At 38.1% G+C, this 25,688-nt stretch overlaps 2 protein-coding genes across 7 annotated transcripts in view; both read right to left on the bottom strand.

The window, feature by feature from the left end:
• C2CD6 (C2 calcium dependent domain containing 6) overlaps positions 1 to 25,688 on the bottom strand; it is an 89,147-nt gene that overhangs the window by 39,855 nt on the left and 23,604 nt on the right. For all 6 annotated transcript variants that reach the window (XM_043992620.1, XM_043992621.1, XM_043992619.1 and 3 more), the window contains 6 exons: positions 25,221 to 25,343; positions 23,952 to 23,996; positions 17,951 to 18,019; positions 12,687 to 12,766; positions 11,255 to 11,395; positions 1,415 to 1,529 (listed from right to left, as the gene is read on the bottom strand). In XM_043992620.1, coding sequence (XP_043848555.1) covers positions 1,415 to 1,529; positions 11,255 to 11,395; positions 12,687 to 12,766; positions 17,951 to 18,019; positions 23,952 to 23,996; positions 25,221 to 25,343 — 573 coding nt within the window. The remainder of the gene's footprint in view (positions 1 to 1,414; positions 1,530 to 11,254; positions 11,396 to 12,686; positions 12,767 to 17,950; positions 18,020 to 23,951; positions 23,997 to 25,220; positions 25,344 to 25,688) is intronic.
• Positions 20,894 to 21,826, bottom strand: LOC122746717 (PRELI domain-containing protein 1, mitochondrial). The gene has a single exon (XM_043992622.1). It carries the CDS (start codon positions 21,764 to 21,766, stop codon positions 21,104 to 21,106), a length of 663 nt encoding a protein of 220 aa, XP_043848557.1. The 5' UTR covers positions 21,767 to 21,826; the 3' UTR covers positions 20,894 to 21,103.

The raw sequence follows: 25,688 nt of genomic DNA, 5'->3' as shown, positions 1-25,688 counted from the left end.
CCATAGAATATTAAGACAGTCTTCAGAAGTAGATTGGCTATGATACTAATAAAATTAGCTGTGGGAAAAACTCTATATAGATGGATTCTTCAAAGATGTAAGCAGCAACTTTTCCCTGTTTTTCAAACAGTAAGCCAGGTGGTTCACTGATTTTAACTTCCTTCATCAATGAGCACTGATCTTGTATTCCTAGTCATTGATTGGCCATGAGCACACTAACCTAGATTTATGTATCCCAAATTTCATGGGTCACTTAATGGTCCAAGGTTTAGTATAACTGTTTGAGGGTAATCAATTATGCAACTCAAGGCGTAAGTCACCAACTGATACCTCTCTATTGCCACACCATGCAAGAGATACATAAATCCAATGGCAAAAGGATATAAGGTATTTAACAATATAAATAGCAAGGAAGGGAATCAAGTATTCTTGCAGAATACTCTCAAGTGTCTGGGAGGAGAATCTGCTGCTTCTTGGTAGTAGGCTATAATCATTGCTCACTGGGATACCTCCTAAACTTTTCATTCCTGCTTGTTCCTGACTTCGATAGCCTGCCTAGTAACACCACTATATTTTATTCAGAAGTCCTAAGGACATGTTCACTATATCTAATTACCCTTATGGGCAGGAGTGCACAGGATATCTCTTGAAGGGTACACTCAATTCACATAAGATCCAATGATCACTTCTTGTGGGGTGAGGACACTTCCTTGAGAACTTTCATACCCTGCAATTGATGGAGGCTTTCCATTAACAACATGCCACTAAGGCCTGGTCCTAGGGCTTAGAGACCTCTCAAACTCCTCATGCCTCAGTAAGAACGTTATCTTTTGCCACCTAGCATGCAATAAGAAGAGAAGTTCTCGGCGGGGGGGGGGGGAGGGGGCGGAGCAGCTAGATGGTGCAGTGGATAGAGCACCAGCCCTGGAGTCAGGAGTACCTGAGTTCAAATCCGGCCTCAGACACTTAACACTTACTAGCTGTGTGACCCTGGGCAAGTCACTTAACCCCAATTGCCTCACTGAAGAAGAAGAAGAAGAAGAAGAAGTTCTCTCTCTAAATAATAACAGCAACAACATGGCCCAGTCATTTAAGATTGCAATTAAGGTTATATGCAATACAGACTGAAAGGCTTTGTTCAGATAAGATGTCTCTCATCTATACATCAAATTTATAGAAGTTTCCTTGTATAAGATATATCTTTGTTCAGGTATATTTCCAGGCCAAAATTTTATTATCCAGATTGCCTGTGTTATACATTTTTCACTTTGAATATCAATAAGCAATTTATTGAATGCTAAATTATTCAGAATGGAAAAGAAAATGAAAAGAAAACATGGTATAAAAATCTGAAAATCATGTTAAATTACAATCTATATCTGAGATAGTAAACTATTAGATCCTTTTCAGTTACCTTAGAGTCAGGAAATTCTTTTGTTTCTGCTTTCATACGAAGAATTTGATCTAAATAACAAGACTTTTCTTCCCATGTTTTCAAACTTCTGTATTCTTTCTTCATTCTGTCAAGCCTAATGAAAGGAATTAGTTGAATATATGTTTAATATATTGGTAAGGACATTCATACAAAGGATTTTAGTTAGAAAGAGACATAGGATAAGCTGGTTGTAAAAGGGGAAAGTACGAATTTCAGGGAGTTAGTTTAGGTCAAATGGAATGGAATTAATCGGGTTGCACAGGGGCATTCCAGTTGTTCATGAAGGTCTATGGGAAAAGCATGCACCCTATATGACACTACCCTGATTGTGCGGCATGGCTCAGTCCTCAGGAAGAATTAGAATTTCTTGGCCTTAGGGTGAGGATCTCTTGTGCCTATCCCACAAATGGACAGAATGTTACCAAGTATGCCCCTAGACTTTTGGCATTTTGTTAGTACTAGGAAAGTCCTATACTTCTATTATAATGCTACATGTCTACAACCTGAGACATGTTACAGATTAAGGGAAGTATTTACACGTATTTAGAGAGAGTTGGCTATCATTGTAACTCCTCAAGATTCCTCTAGACGTACTAATTAGGATAAAGAAGTTGTAAGAAATCCTCTATCTCAATCAAATTAAACTATCCTTTAATCAAACACAATACACAACTGATCAAGTAGTCCTACAAAGTCCAAAGGCTCATCGAGGGGTTCCAGAGTTGTACGCTGTGGAGCCCTCACTTGTTGCCTATGGAATGGGGCTGGGAATATTTCACTAAGTGAGGAATCATAGGATGGATACAAATTTTAAGCACATCCTTTATAAGAAACCAGAGAACACAGGTTGCATGTTTTAATTTTGCTTTATAGACACATTTCTACATTTTGTGTTCTTCATATTTACTACTTATTATAGTACAAAAAATCACATCAATATACTTCAACTTGGCAATTCTCAATTATAATTATAGAGCTTGAAAAGGGCCTCAGAGATCAACTACTTTTAGGTAATTTTATATATTGGGTTATTTCCTGATTTTTGTTATTACAAATAAAGTTCTTATGAATATTTTCAGATACATGATTTTCCCCTTGAATAACACCCTTAAGAAATGTCTTAGATTATTTGGTCTAATCCTGCGAATGGGTTTTATGATTCTTATTTGATGTTGCTAAAAGATCACTGCAATTCAAGCTATACAATTAGTGTAAAAGCACCCCTATTTCCCTTCAAGTCTCTCAAAATTGAATTTGATGTTTTTAAACTATAACTCTTCATTCGAAGGGCCAATTGCATGAGATTCTCCTCATTGATGGAAATTGATTACTCCATGCCCCACACCTTCATGAGGGCTGGATAGAAATGGTGAGAGGTGGAGAGGAGAGAGCTTTTCTTCTTGGTCTTTTTTTCTGGCTTCCAGCTTTGAGAAAGAAGCCTCATCATTTAAGATTCTCCTTAGGTTTCTGAAGGAGAAAGGCTCTGGGAAGAAGTTGACATGTAGTAGAATGAGCAGTCTCTATCATGTTCCTATCTCTAGCTTGCTACACTAGACTCAGGGAATTTTCCTTGGAGTGAGAGCTGAAACTTTTTCTCTCTTGATTAAGCTGCGTTATTATACTCGGTGGAAAGCTTATTCACTCTGTATTGTCTGTGGAGGTTCTCTCATAAGTACTTTTTCTTATTTCTGTTTTGCTATGTACTTGAATAAATGGATTTGTTGTGTACATTCATTATGAAAATGGCATTTGGTGGGAAGGGAGTCAAGCCTTGGATATACAGCTTGGGGTGCTCCTTTTCCCAATAAGGGGTAGCAATAATTAGGAGTGTGGCTTGAACCTAAAAATTACTTTTCCTAGACTATTTAAATGTGCAGATATAATTCTAGTGCAGTTCTCCCTCTCTATGAGGAGAGACTTCAATTTCTTGCTTCCTTTCCTGGAAAGAATCATTGTCCCTCTACAGTTTGTGTCCCAGGATAGAAGCAATAACTTAACTGAACTCTCCCAGCATTCCCCTCCAAACAATTTTTAAATAATGTCTCAAATAAAATTCTGGAGTAGAAGAGCCAACAAAAAGTTGGGGTGATACATTTTTTCCAACCCAAACCAACTTAGGAAGTTGGCAGGAGAGGTCCATGACACTGGGCTGGGGGCTAGTATGGAGCAGCCTGGAGCATATGTTGCCACACCAGCAGTAGGCCTTGGGTGTGGCTGTGACAGTAGCAGTAGCAGTAGCAGCTTTGGGAGCTCTCAGGCCAGAGAAGGTAAGGGGGTCAGATAACTGGTCAGAAAGAGATTACAGGAGACACTCTGAAATTCCAGGTTGTAATTCCAGGGCAGAGGAGCATGAACATTTGTTGTCACAGGGGAACAGGGTCTCATGATCTCCAAGGCAGAGAAGAGTGTTTATGGTCTCTCACAAGGCAGTAGGAGACCTGGTTACAGCTCCAGGGCCAAGAAGAATACCTATACTTGCAGCTGTAGGGGAGCAAAGTCCCTTCCTCAGTAAAGACCAGAACACAGGCCAGGAGAGCAGTGACCGACTACCCCTCTCTTTGGGTTATACCATCTTGGAAGCACTAAAAATGTACAGACCGCCCCCCCCAATAACTAGCTCTGAAAATAGAGGCACAAAAAAGTTGAAGCTTGCAAAAGTGCTCCCTCCCCCCAATCTGGGAAGAGAGCCCAACTTTAACATAAAATTAAAAGTCAAGAAATAGGTTGGAAAAATGAGCAAACGACAACAAAAAAATAACCTGATCATAAAACTACTATGATGACAGGGAAGATCAAGACACAAAGTCAGAAGACAACAATGATGTCAAAATAGCTATAAAGCAAAACTCCAAAGGGAAAAAAAAAGTGAATCAGACACAAGCCCAACAAGAATTCTTGGAAGAACTTTAAAAGGTTTCTAAAATAAGACAGAGGAAAAAATCATGAAAAGAAATGAGAATGGTACAAGACAATTATGAAAAGAGAGTCAATTGGTAAAAGGGCATCAAAAATATTGAAGAAAATAACACCTTAAAAGATCAAATTGGTCAAATGGTAAAAAAAAGGCACAAAAATCTGCTGAAGAGAAGAATTTCTAAAAAAGCAGAATTGGGCCCAAGAAACAATAAAACAAAGTCAAGAATGAAAAAAAAATGAAAATATGGAATATCTCATTGGAAAAGCAACTTACCTAAAAGCCAGGATGAAGAGACAGAATTTAGGAATTTTGGGACTACATGAAAGCCATGACCCCCCAAAAAAGAGCCTAGACATTATCTTTCAAGAAATTATCAAGGAAAACTGCCCTGAGATTCTAGAACCAAAGAGAAAAATAGAAATTGAAAGTATCTACCAATCACTTCCTTAAAGAGATTCCCAAATAAACTTTCTCAGGAATAGTATGGCCAAATTCTAGTGGTCCCAGATCAAGGAGAAAATACTGCAAGCAGCCAGAAAGAAACAATTCAGGTATTGTGGAGCCGCAGTCACACAGGATTTAGCAGCTTTCATATTAAAAGAGTAGAGGTCCTTATTGTGATGGACTAGATTCTTCTCACCAATGCAATGGTACAGAAGAGTTCCAGGGGACTCATGATGGAAGAGGATCTCCAAATCCAGGAAAAAAAAGATGCTGAATGAACCATACTACTTCTTTTGTTTTTGGTGCTGATGTTTCTCTCTTTTGAGGTTTGTCGTCATTGCTCTGATTTTTCTCTTATAACATGACTAATGCAGAAATATGTTTAATGTTATTGTGTGTGTATTTATATATATAAAACCTATATCAGATTGCCTGCTATCTAGGGGAGGGGGGAGGGAAGGGAGGGAGGGAGAAAAAATCTGAAATTGGAGAGCTTGTATAAACAAAAGTTGAGAACTATTTTTACATGTAACGGGAAAAAAATAAAATACTTTATTAATTTAAAAAAAAAAGAAAAAAAAAGAGTAGAGGTCTTAGACTATTATATGCTGGAAGACAAAGGAACTAGGATTATAACCAAGAATCACCTACCCAGCAAAAATGGAGTATAATTATTTAGGGGGGAAATGGATATTTAACAAAATAGAGGACTTTCAAGCATTCCTGAGGAGAAGACCAGAGCTGAATTAAAAAATCTGACATTCAAACACAAGACTCAAGAGAAGGATAAAAAGGTAAACATGACAGAGTATTCATAAAGGAACTGATAACTGTTTATATTCCTACATGGGAAGATGATAATTGTAACTCCTAAGAACTTTCTCATTATTAAGGCAATGCTTCCTCCTCCCCCCCACCTGTCCCCTCACCTCTTCTCCCCCTCCCTACTGCCTCCTCTCTCTCCCCTTCTTCTCCTCTTTCTTCTCTTCATATGGGGGTCATACCCTTACATGTGGATGCTCTGTCCAAAAGTATATAAATTTTGATCACTTTTACTTCACTAGATATCTCAGGGTTTGGAGGCTAAATTTTTTTCTTTTGTTCCTTAATTTTCTAATTTTTAAAAAAACTGGGACAATTAGTTTTTTTTTTTCTTTTTTGCGGGGCAATGGGGGTTAAGTAACTTGCCCAGGGTCACACAACTAGTGTCAACTGTCTGAGGCCACATTTGAACTCAGGTCGTCCTGAATTCAAGGCCAGTGTTTTATCCACTGTGCCACCTAGCTGCCCCAATTAGTTCTTTTATCTCACATTGTTTTCATTTTTTAATTCTTGAAATACAGTTCTGGAAAATCAGGCTTTGATAAAGCCCACTGGAATTCAAATGGGGCAACTTGACTATGCCTTTAAACCTAAATCACTCGGGCTCTCACTGATTGACCAATAATATATCCAAGCCCAAGCTTCACTGCTCATTGTTTGGGTTTTGATGGCTCAGAGTGAATGCAAATAGCAACTGTGTCTGTTCTGGCCAGAAACTCTGAGGGTCTTCCTCATACAGACTGATTCTTTTGTTTCGTTTTTTTTGTTTTGTTTTGTTTTGTGGGGCAATGAGGGTTAAGTGACTTGCCCAGGGTCACACAGCTAAAATGTGTCAAGTGTTTGAAGCCGGATTTGAACAGGGGTAATCCTGAATCCAGGGCTGGTGCTTTATCCACTGCGCCACCTAGCTGCCCCCTGATTCTTTTTTTTTTTTTTTTTGTGGGGCAATGAGGGGTTAAGTGACTTGCCCAGGGTCACACAGCTAGTAAGTGTCAAGTGTCTGAGGTCAAATTTGAACTCAGGTCCTCCTGAATCCAGGGCTGGTGCTTTGTCTACCGCGCCACCTAGCTGCCCCGCCTGATTCTTTTAAGAAGGCAAACCAGGCCATTTTTTTTTTTTTTTGGCCTCAATTCTTACCTAGCCTTTAATCACTGAATGGGTGTTGCCTCAAACAAAATGAGACCTGGGAAAGACCTCAGCTTGAGAAGGCTAAGGCTACCCACTGCATCCAGGGTCATTGCCAATCATCTTGGCCTTTGTCTAGTAACTGGACTCTGATAACTCTGGAGGAGAGAGTGAGGTTGATGATTTTACACAGCCCTGACTCACTGATATCCAATTCATTTGCAAATCAAGACATCATCCTTGAGAAGAATGAAGGATGAAGGACAAACAACAATTCCCCACTACAGTGCTTCCCCATAATAGTCAGTTCATTGGCAAAGACATTTACTCAAATGGCATAGCAAGGCAAAGCAATTCCCCTAATATGCAGAAAATCTTAGAGGAGGAGATAGTTCAGCATGTACATAAGAGACACAAGTGTTCAGGGTGACTCACAGTGACAGAATGTCAGGGCACTTATGGCATTTCCAACATGGCTTGATGGTGATGGACTAGCCATTCTGCTCATCAGACTCAGTGTCTACTGCCCTGGTCAGGGGATATCTGCCGACCGCTCAGCTGCCAGGTAGTTGCTTCTAGGCTGGGTGGTCCTGGACACTTTCTAATGCTCACCTCTTCTGGCTAGGTTGATCTGCTGGAAGCCCTGAGCTTGCTCTCAGATGAGTAACTGCAGTCCATTCCACATTCAGCCACTGGCTTGGCTGGATAGCATTGAGTTCTCTTAAGGTTGGAATATTTCCTTAGCTTGGGATCAGTATCCCTACCTCTTAACTCCCTCACTTTACCTCCAAACAGGAAATGGAAGAGGTATTGCCCCTGTTGTTCAACAATCCTCCTAGGCTCCAAAGCTCATTCCCTCAGCAAACCACTCCACCTGGCTTTAAGAGGATCAGTTCTAATTCTCATACTTCTTTAGGAATCTTATGTAGATGAATGGCTAGAGAAAACAAGGAATGTTTATTTTGCATCTGAAGATTTTTCTCTTTACATTTCAATGTCTCTGTTCTTTAGTCCTGAATACATTCAGCTTTTGCAGAAATCCCTCGGAGCTGCACCTTTAACAATGTACAATCCTTTTAAAACTTCCCTGCCTGGGGGCAGCTAGGTGGCACCAGCCCTGGATTCAGGAGGACCTGAGTTCAAATATGGCCTCAGACACTTAACACTTACTAGCTGTGTGACTCTGAGTAAGTCACTTAACCCTCATTGCCCCACAAAAAAAGAAAAGAAACAAGTTATTACATTGTAATAAAGGTTTGATACAGCTGGATAGCATGAAGGTGGTCATAGTAACTCTAAAACAGGACAAGATGTTAGGGTGCCTGAATATACAGATCAATTACACAAGTGAAATTTTTAAAAGTCAAAGCTGCATCATTTTTGGGGGCGTTGCAAACAACTTCAAGGACGAGATCTGTTATAATGAAAGAAATGGAACATCTTTTAGCTATATGGATTAAAAACTGCCATCAAAAACACATTCCCCTCCATAGAGTGGCTGTCAATCCCTGGAACACTCTGGGACGACTACCGTATTCTGGTTTGTAATTTCTAATCATCCCCTATCCCCTAACAGCTGTGACCAGCAGTTTCTAACCACCCCTCTTCCTATACAGAGATAGCTCCTAGGACACTTCTGTAACCCCTCCCTTTCTGCAGCTCTGCTATCCTGATAACCCTACAGGTGATCCCAGCTTGGGGTACAGCCAGTGGCCTGCCTCTATTAACTAGAAGAGGCCTAAATTGTTCCTGTGCTTTTTCTAGGAAAGTGCTACCACCCTTCAATAAATGACTTGTGAACTGCTGTTCCATCTGTCTACTTAGCCACCTCCCTTCTGACTATATATAACCTCTGTTTATAACTCCCCCCATGGAACCTCCCTGTCTGAGTAAGACAGCATAGTGTTCCAAATGACCATGAATAAATGTCTTGCTTTATTTATTGATTACTGTATTGATCTATTTTTTATACAGGCTTGACAAGGCAAAAGCTCCAAGATCATTTAAGGAAAGTGAAAAAAAAAATAGGAGTGAAGTAGACAGTGAAAAAATTATTACTACTAACACTGATTGGGTAGATGGCCTTAAAAGTCAAGTTCATTTCCGTAATTAAAATTAACAGAGAGGGGCAGCTAGGTGGTGCAGGGGATAAAGCACCAGTCCTGGATTCAGGAGGACCTGCGTTCAAATTTGACCTCAGACACTTGACACTTATATAGCTGTGTGACCCTGGGCAAGTCACTTAACCCCCATTGCCCCGCAAAAAAAAAAAAATTGACAGAGCGGCATCAGTGCAGATGAAGGCACTGTAGCTAAATATCCTGATGTCTTGAAGAAAATAATTGGCAGTGCATACATTAATCATCAAAATTTTAGTGTAGGTGACAAAAGGCTTATCCTTTTAAAAAGGGATGCTTTCCAAGGAAGAAAAAGCTCCATCTGAACTTAAAAGTGCATAAAGACTGCTCAATACCTTAATTGGGAAGTAATGCAGAAGAGGATTTTAAATTAAAACCAATGTTTATCAGTCTCAAATCTTCAAGCTCTGAATGGCTATACTTATTGATAACTACCAGTTCTTTGGTGGTCAACTAAGAAAGCATGGATAACTAATACTGTTTTCAATGAATGGTTTTCAAGCTATTTTAGCCCAGCTGTTGAAAAATATAGCAAAGATAATAACATCTTTTAAAGCACTACTAGTTTTAGATGATGCCTGAGGTCATCCAAATATACTTAATCCACTGTGTGAGCATATGACCATGCAAATTCACTGAGATGTGGGTAATTGCAGCTACTAGTATGAATACGAAGATTTAAAGAAACAGAACAGTTCAGTCTATGCAGTTAAAATATTTTAAATATCAATGGTGGCACTTTTATCATGTGGTCAGTATAGGCTTATTTTTAGGTAGGATATTCAGTAATTTAAAAGTTTTTTCTTTCTATAACTACTCTATTACATTGTAGTAAACTTTTTTCTTATTTTCTGTTATATTATATTAATAAATAGGCTAACTTGTGTTTTAAAATGTTCAGTGTACATTTCCTTTGAGCTGGAACCAATTACCATATTTTACATATATTTATAACTTTGAATAGTGCAAAGCTGATAGGAATTAAAATAATGTGACCACTTTATGGGATTCATTACTTAACCAAATTGGGAACCATCAGTACTTCAATTCAAATAAACATTTATTAAGCTCTTACTACATATGCAAAACACTGTTCTTGGCTATGGAATGCCATCAAAATAGTCTTCTCCCTCAACAAGCTTGCACTGATGTATAACACACAAAAAAAATACTAGGATGAAAATGAAAGACTGTGTTTAATGCCTAGTATTTTTTTCCCAGATTGGCCCTCAGATGAAGTGAGACAAACAATAGCCATTGCTCCTCCGCACAGCATCTACATGTAACATAGTCGACTTTAACCAGATTCTCAGAGCCAGGTCTGTTACATGTTCCATTCAGGATTATCAGACAACCCAACAGGGTTATGGCAGAAGTTTCTTTGCCTTCAGCTAGAGAAAACTATGTCCTTGCCCCTCCATATTAGGGACCCAGACACTAGCCCCCAGTTCCATTTAACCAGTTAACATCAATTGGCTTTTACAAAGGGACATTTACTTCACAGGGGCAGTTGGGTGGCAGGCCTAAAGTCAGGAAGACCTGAGTTAAAATCTCGCCTCAGACACTAGTTGTATGAGCCTGGGCAAGTCCCTTAATCCTGTTTACCTCAGTTTCCTCATCTGTAAAATAAGCTGGAGAAGTAAATGGCAAACCATTCCATTATCTCTGCCACAAAAACCCCTAATGAGGTCACAAAGAGTCAGACACAACAGAAAAATGATTGGACAGCAACAAAGTAAGCACCTAGCAGGTACTCAGTAAGTTGCTATAGACTTATGAACTTAGGACAGTAGATATCAGGTAATAAACATGTTTTTATTGTGACCCCCATCTCTGAATGTTCTGTCACCACAAAATATGGTCAGCTGCAAACCTTCTGAATATATTAGCAACATATATAATAGTAGTTCCATTTCTTCTATTTCTTTGGAAAAGTTTTATATTTTCTTATTTCCTACTTGCTCCCTGGTCTTTTATCTTTTCTTATTCCAATAGTATTATTTTTTTCTCCAGGAAGATAAAAAAAATTCCTAGGGTTTGAGAATGGAAAAGGACTTTAGTGATGATCTTAATCTAGTACCTTCATTTTATAGAAGAGCAAACTGAGTTACACAGAAATCACTGCCAGTTAGTGGCAGAGTTAGGATGAGAAACCAAGTATACTAATGCTCAGTCCGATGTTCTTTAGATTCCATCACACCACTAACCCTCTAACAATATCAGTCACTGACTGATCTGGCAAAAATCAGAGCAAATAAAATATCAGATGAGTGATTATTTCTGTAATTCCATATCTTAGAGGCAGATAAATTATGATACGAGACAAATATGTAGATTAAAAAAACAGGGTAGGGGAGGGAGGTTGTTTCTTGCCTGTCTCGAGGTTGTTGCTGAAGTTTTTCAAGTCGTACGGGAGATGTCAAAGGAGTCTGTTTTTGTTGAGTCCCAATAGTAACATTCAAGTCTGGTGATAGGAATGCTGGATATTCTATTAGTTGCGGTGTGATAACATTTCTACAAAGCAGAAATACAGTTAAATATCTAAAATATGTCTTCCACAAATGTGCACAATTCTAAAACCAATCCTCCTCATCTCCTTCCTATCTCTCCGGATCCTATCCCTAGACTAGCAGTGAGTACAATTAGAATAAGGTCTCAGATTTTAAAGGGGATGAAACCTCTTGATACTCCGGAGTTCCGCTCTGCTTGCAAGAAAGAAACCTCAAAGGGGCAGCTAGGTGGCATAGTGGATAGAGCACCGGCCCTGGAGTCAGGAGGACCTGAGTTCAACTCGGGCCTCAGACACTTAACACTTACTAGCTGTGTGACCCTGGGCAAGTCACTTAACCCCAATTGCCTCATTAAAAAAAAAGAAAGAAAGCAAGCAAGCAAGCTCAGGGAAAACAGCAACAGCAAAGGAGATAAAAGGTCTGAATTTCTTTGTGAAAAAGAGCTAATTCACTGCTATTGCTCTGCTTTAGATCAATAAAAAGTGACTGAAGCAAGAAGAGACTTCTATAGCAAGTGTTAGCAAAGAAGGGTAACTAAGTTTCTCTCCTACCAAGGTTCTAGCCCAAGTGGATGAAATTTTACTATTTAAAATTTTCATTTTTATGAATATTGTACATGAAAAGTAAGTTAATTCTTATAAAAATCCCATTTCCCAAATCTAACATCCACAAATTTCAAGAAGGTTCATATTTTTAATATTCATCAAATCAATCTCCTGTCTTTAAGCCCTTCTTGTGCACTTAAGGTTACCTGAAATATGCTGCTTGTTCATTTCCATTTTAGGTGTATCGTTTTGAAATGAAAAGCTTTCTAGTATAACTCTAGGCTTTCTAGAATTCCTTTTCAGTTTTTGTTCCTAATTTCTCTTCCCTCATGCTTGTGTCTTTAATGCTTTAACCAAATGTTTTTTATGTCTTTTTTTTTTCAGATCAAGTTCCACTCCACTTCCTGAAATATGTGCCTCCTCTAACTTCTCAATATCCTTTTGAGTCACTCTAGATCCTAATTCCTATCATTAATTCCCTCTGTTTCTTATTGTTCAACAATGTTTTCAAAGTTCATATTCAGTTTTCTTTGAATTCTCAAATGAGATAACATGTAAAGTGCTATGCAAATCTTAAAATGCTATATAAATGCTGGCTATTAATTCACTTTGTTTTACTACTGACATTTCAATATATGTTGGTATAGAAGGGCATCTAAGAAATTCTTACCTAATTATTTAAAATCTTGAAGCCATCCTTAAATAGTTTTAAAATTTATTAATGAATAAAAATTTTTCAAAAACACTTACGTTAGGGGGTCTGTTCTTTCTACAGGTGGGGGAATATGCATAAACATGGATGGCTGAATCAACTTCTGAAGTGGTTTTAACTGAAAAAGAAAAATATAAATTAATTTAAACAATAAATAATTAGGACTTGATTAGGCAAAGTGATGAGGTGCAATAGATTTGGAGTCAGAAGACAAATCATTTCCCTCCTTCATAAAAATGAGGGAGTTGGTCTAGACAATGTTTAAGGGCCCTTTTAACTTTAATAGTCTAGAAGAACACAAAGCAGATGCACATAGATTAAATTCTGGTGAGCAGAATCTAAAAATCTGTAAAGAAATTCAGGCCTTAGACCCCTTTCATACATAAGCAAAATTCTAGGGCACAAATAGGTTGCAAATAGGGCTTGCTGAGAGAAAAACCCATGAGAAAGGCCAGGGAACTTTCAGATTATAGCAATGAAAGGAACAGGGAACAGTGGTGGCCTGGCAAAGGTTCCTGAGCCAAGCCAGGACTTGTTACAGCAGAAATGCAGATTGGGAGTGCAAACACAAAAGCAAAGGAGTAAGCCAAAGCTCTCGAGAGTAGCAGGCAAGGACTGAGACCTTTCATTGAGGTTCTCAAATTTACTGATTTTACTGGGACTTCTATTAGTCCTGTGAGATTTTCGGGGATGTAGGGATTGTAAACCCTCTGGAGGGAAAAAGGAAGAGCCAACTGTGAAATTAAAAGATTACATTGTGAAAGAGGTTAAAATATTAGAGAAGCCAGGCAGTGCAGTGGATAGAGAGCTGGGCCTAGAGTTTGGAAAAGTTGAGTTTAAATCCCACTTCAGGCTTTTATTAGATTAGCTATGTGACCCTGCCAAATAACTTATCTTCTGTCTGCTTCATTTCCTCAACTGTAAAATGGTAATAATCATAGCACCTACCTCACAGTAATGTTGAGAGGATGAACTGAAATAGGTGTGCATTACTTAGCACAGTGCCTGGAACATAGCAGATACTAATTTAAATGCTTATTCCTTGCCCCTTCCCATATTAGACCCTACTCTGTTCTTTTCATATACTTTATCATTTTTTTTCTTTGGGTTTTTTTTTTTTTTGCAGGGCAATGAGGGTTAAGTGACTTGCCCAGGATCACACAGCTAGTAAGTATCAAGTGTCTGAGACTGGATTTGAACTCAGGTCCTCCTGAATCCAGGGCCAGTGCTTTATCCATTGCGCCACCTAGCTGCCCCCCTTTCCATACACTTTAATAAAAACATGTTCTAGGTTATATTTCTTGTTAGCTTAATGTTTATAGAACTGAGCACCTGTAGGGCAAACTTAGAAATTAGTCTAATTCAAATATTCCCATGAATATTTCTAGATTAGAGCCAAATAAGCCATAATGTTATCATCTAAAAGTCTTTAAAATTAAACCTTTTAAAATTAATTTTAAAAGTCCTTAAAATTAGACCTAACATATGGTTATATTCAACAGAGCCACAGGTTATACCCAAACCTTTTTTTTAAAGGGAAAGAAAATGAAGGTTGAAAAGACTAATGCAATTTTAATATTTGCTCAATCTTTGTTGAAAGACGATACTTTATTCTGTTGTAATGGCAAAATCCTAAAGACTTCCACAGTTTTTAAAGTGCCTTCCAGCAGAGGCTTTTTTCCAGTGCTCTGGGATCATATTACTTTTTCTGACCAACCCTGAGTTCTGCTTTGTAAACTATGTATAAAAATCTTCCAAAATTCTGTTAAGGGCTAAAATTCTAGCTAAACTGTCTAAAATATCTAATGAGTGGTCGCCAATAAATTATAAGCTTTAGCAAGAGTTAGACTTTTAAGCATTTATTAAGGAGAATAAGAATTTGGTAAAGAGAGAAGAAAAAGGCCTAGATTCCTATCTATTAAAGGGAGAGCACATTTCTAGCTCCCTTCTCCGCCGGAGTCCTCAGGAAAGAGAGCGAGACCGAGCGCCAGTCTCTTCCTTCTTCCTCCCACTAGCCAATGTCACTTCCTGATGCCAAAGAAAAGACTCCTGGTCTTGCCCTCAAAGACCTTCGCTTCATGGGCGGAACTCTTCTACAGTAAGTCTCCAGCAGGTGGCGTCATTCCAATCGTTACAGTTCTCTTATCCAATAGCTTATTCATTTGGCCTAATGCACAGCACAGCTTTAGATTGTAGTTCTTTGAGAAAAGAACTTTTTCTGCGTTAAAGAAATGGTCTTTCAAAAATGAGAATACTGGGTAAGGACAAGAAAGAAGGTACAAGGGGAAAAAATGAAAAGATGGTACAAAGTTATGGTGTGCTAACATTTGCCATAGGTGTTATTCAGGAGCACTAGTTCTATAAGTTGCTTCTTTCTAATTCAAAATTTTATAATCAAACATTAATACCAAACTATGTCAATTTTAAGAATGTATATAATGGATATTTGTATTTACATAAGATTAGGAACTGGAGAGAGGATCCAAAAATGTTTAACAGTATTTTCTAAATTTAAAAAAAGTGATTGATTATGCTACTCTGGGATATTTAAATATAGTTACTTCAGAACTTTGACAGATCTTATTGAGTCATCCCTTTTACTCATTATGATTAAAAGAGAAAAAAGCTAATTTGAAATTATTCAAATCCCTATACCAGAAGTTGGATTTATATACAATTAATTGTGAGATGATTTCACTTCATCCATTGTCACTAGAACCCTTAAATTTTTTATTGTGAATAATCATTAATAAATACAAACACTTCAGAAAAAAACAGTACTGAGAAGAGCAAAGAGAACTGAGTAAGAAATGATCTGTTACATAGTGTTTTTTTAAAGTTATCTATATAGATATAGCTTAACATGGAAGTAACAAAATTTCTATATTCCCTTCTGCATTTCTGGAATTCCCCCTTCTGTGCATTAAAAAAAGTTTTATTAATGCTCTTATTTTTCATTTTTGTCACTACCTCTATATTTTTCATGTCTATCACTGTTACCTTCTCACCAATTAGAATCATTCCTTTCTTACAAAAAAAAGTAAAACAAGCTAATACAATGGCCATATATAAGAATTCATGTCCCATTCTGTGCCTCTGATTTATCACTCCTCTGCCAAGAAGCTGAAGGTATGTTTCCTCACCAGCCTTTTGAATATGTGATTGGCTACTGCTTTGGTTCAAGTTCTGAAATGTAAGTTACTGGAGTCAATGTATAAGTTGTTCTGGTTTTGCTTATTTCACTTTATTATTAGTTTTTATTAATCTTTCCATACTACTCTGAATCTATCATATTCATAATTTCTTATGGCATAATAATATTCCAAAACATTCATATACCACAATTTGTTCAGCCGTTGGGACACCTGTTTTGTTTCTGCTTCTTTGCCATGACAAAAAGTACTGCTATAAATATTCTTATACATTTGTGCTCTCCCTCTGTCCTTTGTTTTTAAAACTTTGAGTTCTGGGGGGCAGCTAGGTAGCGCAGTGGATAAAGCACTGGCCCTGGATTCAGGAGGACCTGAGTTCAAGTCCAACCTCAGACACTTGACACTTACTAGCTGTGTGACCCTGGGCAAGTCACAACTCCAATTACCTCACAAAAAAGGAAATTGTTTTTACATGTAATTGGGGAAAAATAAAATACTAAATAAATTTTTAAAGCTTGACTAACACACAGAAGTATATGTACGTATATAGTCATATACATTTGTGTGTGTTTGTGTTTCTATATATGCATATATATATATATACACACAACATATAAATTTACACACATAGCAAAAGAGGGGGCTTCTATTTGGGGACAAGAAGGAGGTGATAAGTTAATGGATAAAAGTAGATATATAATTTTTTAAAAGAATCAATGAAAGATTTTTTAAACCATATAGAAGAAACCTCCCTGCCCCCCTCAAAAAAAAAGTACTGAAGGGGACACAAACAAATCCAGCAGGGTTTCTTAGCCTTTGTTGTATCCATTTGGCAGTCTGGTGATACCTAAGGACTGCTTCATAGAATAACATTTTTAAATGCACAAAATATATAGGATTACAAAGGAAACATATTGTATTGAAATCGCTATCAAAATTATTTTCATTCATCATTTATTTAAGTAATAAACATTTTTATTTATAGTTTTGAGTTCCAATTTTTATCCCTCCTTTCCTCCCTCCCCCCTGAGACTGTAAGCAATCAGATATGGGTTATACAATTATGATTACGTAAAACATTACCATATTAGCTATTTCGTACAAGAAAACTTGAATAAATGAAAAAAAATGAAGGAAAGTGAAAAATAGCATGCTTCATTTTGTTCCATCAATATCAGTTCTTTCTTTGGAGGTGGATAGTATATTTCATCAATAGTCCTTTGGGATTGTCTTGGATCACTGTATTGTTGAGAATAGTTGTCATTCACAGTTCATCAAACAATATTGCTGTCTCTGTGCACAATGTTCTCTTGGTTCTATACATCAGTTCATACAAATCTTTCCAGGCCTTTCTGAAGTCATCCTGCTTGTCATTTCTTATAGCACAATAATATTCCATTGCTATTATATACCATAGCTTTTTTAGCCATTTTCCAATTGATGGATATCCCTTTGATTTCCAATTCTTAGCCACCACAAAAAGAGCTGGTATAAATATTTTTGTACAAATGGGTCTTTTTATCTTTTTGGGAATATCTTTGGGATATAAACCTAACATTAGTATTGCTGGATCAAAGGGTATGCACAGTTCTATAGCCCTTTGGGCATAGTTCTAAATTGCTCTCCAGAATGGTTGGATTTTTTTACAACTCCACCAACAGTGAAATCATGTTCCAGCATTCCCACATTCCCTCCAACATTCAACAATTTCCATTTTTATAAAAATATTTTTAAAAGTTCACAAATGTTTTATATAATTGCACATATATAACCTATATCTGATTGTTTACCACCTCAGGGGAGGGAGGAAGGGAAGGATAGAATTTGGAACTCAAAACTTTTTAAAAATGTTAAAAATTGTTTTAGTATGCAATGGGGGAAAAGAAAATATATATATATTTTTAAAGTTCATAAATGCTGAGTACTCCTTAATTAGAACAATTTTGTAATTATTTTGTAAAAATATACATATATTTCTTTAAAAAGCAAACTACATAGCTTAGAAACTTACAGTTTCTTACACAATGCTCTTTTTTATTCTTTGAATATTTAAATGTTAGTTGATGATTGGTATGTTCATAATAAACAAAAAAATAAGTCTAAGAGAAAATTGCTACTGAAAACTATAACAAAGTAAAAAAGGAACCAACCTGATGTGAGAAGCCATAACCAAAGTTTCCGTAAGAAAACATAAACTCCACTTCAACTTTGCAGATAACCTAAACATGTGACAAATTCATTTTCACACATTAGATCAGAATATTACTTTAATGGATAAGATAATAACATAGTAATACTTTTTACTACACATAACATTGCAGAAAGTTAGAAAAGCAGTATTCTTATCATTATAATATTATAATAATAATTCTTATAATCTTATAATAAACTCCAGATTTACATGTAAATTTTCCTGTGATATTGCAAGACTAGCATCAAACTGTAAGGAAAGTCAATGTCTGAATGGCCAAAAAACAAAAGATTGGTTGTTTCTTTGATGTAGCACTTTGTAAGTCTTGTGGTAACTCAGCTTCCCTCTACTACTCTGTTTTGGACCTTAGTTCTTTGGAATTATTTTCTAGGTTGTCAGAAACCACTGGCTTAGGTGAAGCAATGGATTAAGCAACAGGGATAGCCTCTCCTTAACAATAACATCTTAGCCACTCCATGAACTATAATTAGCTAAGAATAGTCAACAAATGCCAGCCAGAATGCCCTTGGCTAAGATTGAGCCTATTTTAAAAACTGCCTAATATGCAAATGAAGTTAGCAAAACAAAGTTAAATGAAGAGGGCAAGGCCACTGCCCTATCCATCTGGGTGTCATTTTGTATATTTGTGACCAAAAACAAATACTTGGTTTTTGCACTGTATTCTGTGCACTAATGCAAAACTTCTTCTTGTCTTCCTACATTGAGGAATTTTCAGAGAAAGATCAACAAGTAATATACTCATGGATTTTCTTGGGTTCTCATAATATTTTATGGATAATGGCGCAATACTCAGGTAACCTCTCTACAATGCTTCCACTCACTCTTGCTATATGACTAGTCTGCCTCCTTTCTTAGTCATATACATCACAGATGGTATCTTTTATACCACTTAAACATGTCCTCATTGACAATGTGCTAGAACAGGATGACTTAAACCCACTATATATTTTACCATTGCCTTTTGGGTCACATGCAATACTAATTCTTTAGAGATTATGGTATTATATCATTTGCAACCAAATTTTATCATTAGGGAAATATATCGAAAATTATAGATTTTGCTGACAGGGAGCAGCTCAGAATCACCAAAAGCACTTTACAATTTCCCAATTATCTTGCTACTCTTTTCTTTTGAAATATGGGATTAGTTCATTATCTGTCTGCAGTGTTTACCTAAGATTTATATTGATGAATTAATGCAATGGACTATACACCAAGCTGCATGTCAAAATCTGAGGAAAATACAATCTTAATCTTCTTTTCCTTGTGTGGACTACTAGGTAAATCTCTAGGAATCCATTTAATGTTTTTGGGTGTGAAGCAATCTATCAGCACAATGTCATCCACAAAATGAATATCTCTACACTAACAGGGAATTTCTTATCTATTTAGACTATGAAAGTCATCCTTCATGGCAGTGACTTTTGGAGACCACATATTTTTCCTGCTTCTTTAATAGTCAGAGGTTCACTGAACAAAATTATTTCTATAGTTGCATCTAGCAAGAAATCTTTTGTAACCTTGACATATGCCTAGAAGATACCCCATTGGAGAAGAGCCCTGAAATCGATATTTTGTTCTACAAAGAAAATTCTTTTTGTACTATAGCAGGAATATAATTTTTGATTATATAGCAGGATCTTGTATTCTTTGTACCTCTCAGACAGTTGAGTGACTATTACATATGCCTATGGATAGAAAAATGACCAGGAAAGCCTACCTATTGCCTTCTGATATTTTCATCAAGGCCTTCCTCAAAATATGCATAGACTATTTTCACAAAGATTTTTTTACATCAATTAGAATTTGGGGGGTGGGTGGGGCAATGAGGGTTAAGTGACTTGCCCAGGGTCACACAGCTAGTAAGTGTCAAGTGTCCGAGGCTAGATTTGAACTCAGGTCCTCCTGAATCCAAGGCCAGTGCTTTATCCACTTTCGCCACCTAGCTGCCTTAAGACTTACTACCTGTGTCTTGTCTGATATTTTCTGAGTTTAGACAAATCATTTAACATTACTGGGTTTCATTTTCCTCAACCATAAAATTAGAGGGTTGGACTAAATGTCTTTCAAGGTTCCTCCCAGTCCTAAATTTATGATCCTATGAAAGCTTAAAAGAAAAAGGTGTGAACCCTCTGGGGCACTAACATCCCTCCAAAAAGAGGGGGGGAATGGAAATGTCTTTTTCAACAAAGGACTTTTGTCTAGAAATATTTGTAAGTGAGGTCTAAGCTGAGATTTTAAAATCTCACCAGACTTAATGGGAGGGCTGTTTAAAGTCTATTCCAGCCTGGGGCATGACAGCTTGATTGAGCATCTAAAACCAATAAGAAGATAAGGTAGAAGAAAGGAAAAGGAACAGGGGGATAGAAATTCTACGAGCTTCTGCCAAGCTGATTTTGGGCTAGACATTAATTAAGTTAGAAAAATAATTTGGGCTTAGTAAATTTTTTAATTGCATGTTGCTTTTTATTTTCTCTTAAAGAGGATAAGCTCTGATGACCAAGACTTTAATTAGACCTCAGTGAAAGAGGTAAGTAGTGTAGAAATATTAAGCCTACTTTCATTCACATTTTAATAAAGACCAGGGATACCTACCACTTAAAGATTTTTAAGACTTCTTCTCTGAGGCAGCTAAGTGGTGCAGTGGATAGAGTCAAGAAAACCCGATTTCAAACCTTGCCTCAAATACTAGCTGTGTGACCTTGGGCAAGTCACTTAAGCTCTGTTTGCCTCAGTTTCCTCATCTGTAAAATGGATAATAGCACCTACCTCCCTGGGTTGTTGTGAGGATCAAATGAGATATTTATAAAGTACCTGACACTTAGGAGTCAAGAAATGTCAGCTGTTATTGTCTTCTTTTTTTTTTTTTTTTTTTTGACAGGACTGAAAATTGATTTTTAATGATAAATTACAACTTGGACACAGGGTGGGTAATGAGACAAAAGCTGGATTGTCTGCGGGTTTGTGTTGTGCTGATGGTCTGTTCAGGGGCTGGGCTCCGGGCCCAATGCTAGGAAGCTCTCAGCCTTGGGGCGCTCTGGGAGGGCAGCAGAGCCTTTTTTATTGCAGGGGAAGCAGGAGGGTGACGCTTTTAAACATAGTGCTGTTGTTGCTGCTGCTGCTTCTTGGTGGCTGCCTTGCTGGCCAGGTCCTTGGCCTTCTCAGTTGCTGCCAGAGCAGTTTCCTTTGCCTTCTCAGTTGCTTCCTTAGCTGTTTCAACCAGTGTCTTAGAAGGAGCTTCACCTTGCAGTTTGGCCAAGATGTATTCAAAGCCTTTGATGGTCTTGGTCACATTACTTTTGAATCTGGCTAGGCCAAACTCCTGAACAGCTCTGGAGACCCCAAACAAACTGGAGGAGACCCAGGCCTCCCGTCGGATTTCAGTCCAGCCACTGTTTTCGGGGTTCACACAGTAAACACACCTTTCCTCCACCACCATCAGCCGGGCATGGTTGATGTTCCAGGTGAAAGTGGTCATGGTCTGGTTCTGTGGGTCCACGATAGAGTCTTCGAGGATATACACTGAGTGGGCTACATTAGCAGGAAAGAAGCGCTCCGCCCAGCGGGGCATCCTGTTGGTCTTTGTGAGCAGCCGCCTGGACAGCAGCTTCTGGTCGGGAGTCACCTCCCGGTGCACGATGTCCTCTGTCAGCACATGCTTGCTGTAGGGGTTGGGATAACGTTGCCAGAAGGCAGCAAACACTTGGTCCCAGGAGCTCCGGAGCACGCTCTGCCCCAGGAAATACTTCACCATCGTCCCGGCGGGGGCTGGGGTCGGGGCAGCGTTAGGGGGCGTACAGCATCGGGGGGCAGGGGTAGGAAGAGAAGGGTCGCCGGGTTCGCGCTCTCCGTCAGCCGTCGCCGCCACTTCCACCACCACGGCCACCGCCGCCGCCGCCGCCGCCATGAGGGGGTGTCCCTGTTATTGTCTTCTAATACTATAGCTTTATCTTCTTTTTGTCACTTTAATAAATAAAACTGAAACAGTAAGTCCTGGGTATTCATAGGGTAAATGAACCATGAGAGCAGAGAGAAATGGAAATACAGGAGCTATACACTGAACTTTCTCTACCATGCTAAGAAATTTCTTCATCCTGGAAACTTACTCTAGCCCTGGAATTCACACACTGGAAATACCTTTGTCCCAGGGGCCTCCCTGATTGAACGAACGGCTCTTCCCACAGCCTCCATTTTAATAAGGAAGCTCAGACGGCCATCTTCATTCTCTTCAGACTAAACTTTGGTCTTTCTCTACTATGCCTCCATGATGGGTACTTTCTATCTTCCCTCTCCCCCTAAAATCCCCTTTTCAGTTTCACTTTATGTGTTTTCCTTCTCTATTAGAATGCAAGCTCCTTCAAGTAAGGACCCCTCTGTCTTTCTGTATTTGCATTCCCAACATTAGCACAGTGCCTGTCACATAGCAAGCACTTGCTGATTAATGGCAGTTGTGGGCCAGTGATGCCTAAGTCTAGACTATAGTGGAGAGCTTATATTAGGCAGGGCCAGCACTGAAAAACAGTACTGAGACCACCCCGCCATGCCATTTAGATGCAGTTGGGGGTGGTAAGGGGTGGGTGGAGAGGAGTGGTGGAGGGATGGGGAAGGTGAAAGGTAAGGGAAAAAGCATAGTGCTCACAATCTCACTCATCTCCACATCAATGCTGAGAGGTAGGTGTTATTATTACCCCCCTTTTAGAATTGAGAAAACTGAGATAAACAAAAATTGAGTGACCTGCCCCAGGTCACACAGTTAGTTGAAAGTGTCTAAAGGCCATGTTTGAACTCAGGTCTTCCTGAATCCAGGTCCAGTACTCTGTCTACTGCTCCACCTAGTTGCCTCTGTATGGGAGAGTTTGCAAGCAAAAATCAAATAAGGTTTAGGGGACCAATGAAGCAGCATGGATGCATTGGTGTAGGAATCTTGACATTTTTTTCTTTGTGGCCTTGTTCCACGTATAACTGCTGCTGACCTCCTGGCAGAGGTAGCCAGAAGCATGTGTAACATGTGTCTGTGAAAGCCTATACTTGGTGTATTGTGTTGCTCAAGAGCCCTGACATGGAGTACACCAGAGTGAGAACTGATATACTTCAGATTTAGCTCAAAAGTTGTATATTTGAAATTAATCTATTGGGGGCAGCTAGGTGGAGCAGTGGATAGAGCACTGGCTCTGGATTCAGGAGGACCTGAGTTCAAATCTGGCCTCAGACACTTGACACTTACTAGCTGTGTGACCCTGGGCAAGTCACTTAACCCTCATTGCCCTGCAAAAAAAAAAAAAAAGAAAGAAAGAAATTAATCTATTGGCATATGACAAATACACTGTGGGTATCCATTTTATTTGCTATGCTACCTGCAGACCAAAAATTATCTAAATTAATTTCTCTCTTGATTTTTCCCTCTATCTCATAATCCAGATGCTGCGTCAGCTTGGCCAGATGATCAGGGCTGTCACACCTACAGTCATACCATGCCCAGTGCCATCAATCCAGAGAAGCCAGAAATCACCAGCTGACTCTAGGATGTATGAGATCAGGGTTCTCGGCAGTTCTTCTCATTCTTCTTGAACCTGAGGCTACAGTGATCTTGTCTTCTAATTAATCATTCAACCATACTATCATGTTCATTAGATATACCATGTTATCTCCAGGATGACAACTTTCCAACTGGTCCCTATTTAACTACTTAAAATTTTCTATTAGCCTATTACTTACAGTCCCAAATGACTCTCAGCAATCAAAAAGATAAGAGAGGAATAATGTGAACTCAGTGATAATGAAGGCAGATGGTGAGCAATAATGTTGAGTAATTAATAAAAAGATCAAAAGCATTTTAAATTAAAATATGATTTGTGTGTTTTAAAAATATTTCTACATAAAACAATTATGTTTTCACTAAGAGATGTCTCAATTACATGTATTTTGAAACAAATCCCTACCAGGTTTCTGATCTTCATATAAAATTCTTCTGTGAAGCATCCTTTCTGGAAGACAGATAAAAAAGAGGAAAATGTTTTAATGCATGACATCTTTAAAACTGGTCATACCGAGCTATTTGTTCTCTTTCTACTGCCCTTTTAATGTTGCTTTTTTCAGCCATTCTTCTCTTCTGCATTCAAAGGGTGAAGATCATAGTTCACCCAAAGTATGAGAGTCATGAAGTGAACTGGTAAGAGGGAAAGGACTTTCTTCCCCTACTCCCTCTTTTTACCCTATCTGAGATAAAGGGCTGGAGGTATTTGTTTCTGTTCTATGTTGTTTGTCCACCCACTTTCAGGTACCAGAAGTGATCCCCACTGGACTCAGAAGTCTGAGCCGTGATGACTTCGGAGCCAGGATTATAGTACAGCCAGCCAGTGTAGGACGGAAGCCCTGAGAAGCCAGAGTAACTAAGTGGTGAGCTTTGGACTTGGAATTGAGATGGGGATTTATAGGAACTGAGTTCCTATAACTATGAACCTAATCCCCTTCTGTTCTCCAGAGGCTGAGGTGGTGTAAAGGGAGGAGGAAATTATGCCTCCATTGTGTTAGAGGAGTAAGTTTGTATATTTGTGATTATATTTTCTGAAGTAATTATTTCTGTATAAAAGTAAATTGGAACTGGGGTACTGAGGATTTATACCCCTATAGTTGAAGGAAAAACATTGGTGGGGGTTGGAGCCATTTGCAGAGAGCCTAAATACCTCCTAAATCTCCTTAAGCGTCTGGAGAACCTTGGAAGAAGACTGAAATCTAACTGACCTGGCCTTCTAGACAGTGAAGGCCAGGGTAATCAATATTACACATATAATGAAATTGCTAGCATATAAAAATTTCTATAAAAAAGTACAAATTAAAGATGCAGGTTAATTTAAGTATATATTAAAGAATCAGAATCTCAGGATTGAAAGAAAACTTCAAAAGTCTAAGTCCTACCTGAACAAGAATTCCCCTTAAAACATATCCAGCAAGTACTTGAAAACATGTACTGAATAGGAATGTACAAGCTCTGAAGGCAGCCTATTTTGGATAAACAGTTTTTATTTATATCAATTGTATATTTTTGTATAAACAAAGCAAATGTAGCTAAAATTAGAACTAGATGAAGTTTTTTGGCCTCATCATAAAAGTTTGAAGGTAGATATTGAAACTGTTTTCTAGTAATCATGAACACTGACAGCATAGCTAGGTATTCAGTTGATAAAACTGTTACAATAAATAATACATACCTGAATGATTTCATAAAGATGTAAGCTAAAACTCCCCAACAGTACAGGGTATGCTTCCAAGTCATCAAATTCCATTAGTTCCAAATAAATCATATTCCTTTCATCATCTTGACGTCTTGGAACCTAAATAATAATCATAATCATAGTAATGATGGATGACACATAACATACCTTAAATAGTGCTTTAGATGTCCTATTTAATTTGAACACAGTGATTGTGTCAAGTAGTATCCAAATTATTCTTCTCATTTTACAGATGAGGAAATCGAAATTCAGCGGTTAGGTGACTTGCCCAAAATCACACAGCTAATAAATGACAAATCCAGGTTACAGGATCATAAGATTTAGAGCTAGAAGGAACATGAAAGTTCATATGGTCCAACCAACTCATTTTACAGATGAAACATTCAGGTGTAGAGGGGTTAAGTGACTTAACTCTCAACGTGGGAATCATCTTTGACTGCTCAC

Source organism: Dromiciops gliroides, chromosome 3, assembly GCF_019393635.1.
Source record: "Dromiciops gliroides isolate mDroGli1 chromosome 3, mDroGli1.pri, whole genome shotgun sequence".
NCBI lineage: Eukaryota > Metazoa > Chordata > Mammalia > Microbiotheria > Microbiotheriidae > Dromiciops > Dromiciops gliroides.
The sequence above is the reverse complement of the archived record's forward strand: the minus strand, read 5'-3'. Positions and strand labels throughout refer to the sequence as shown.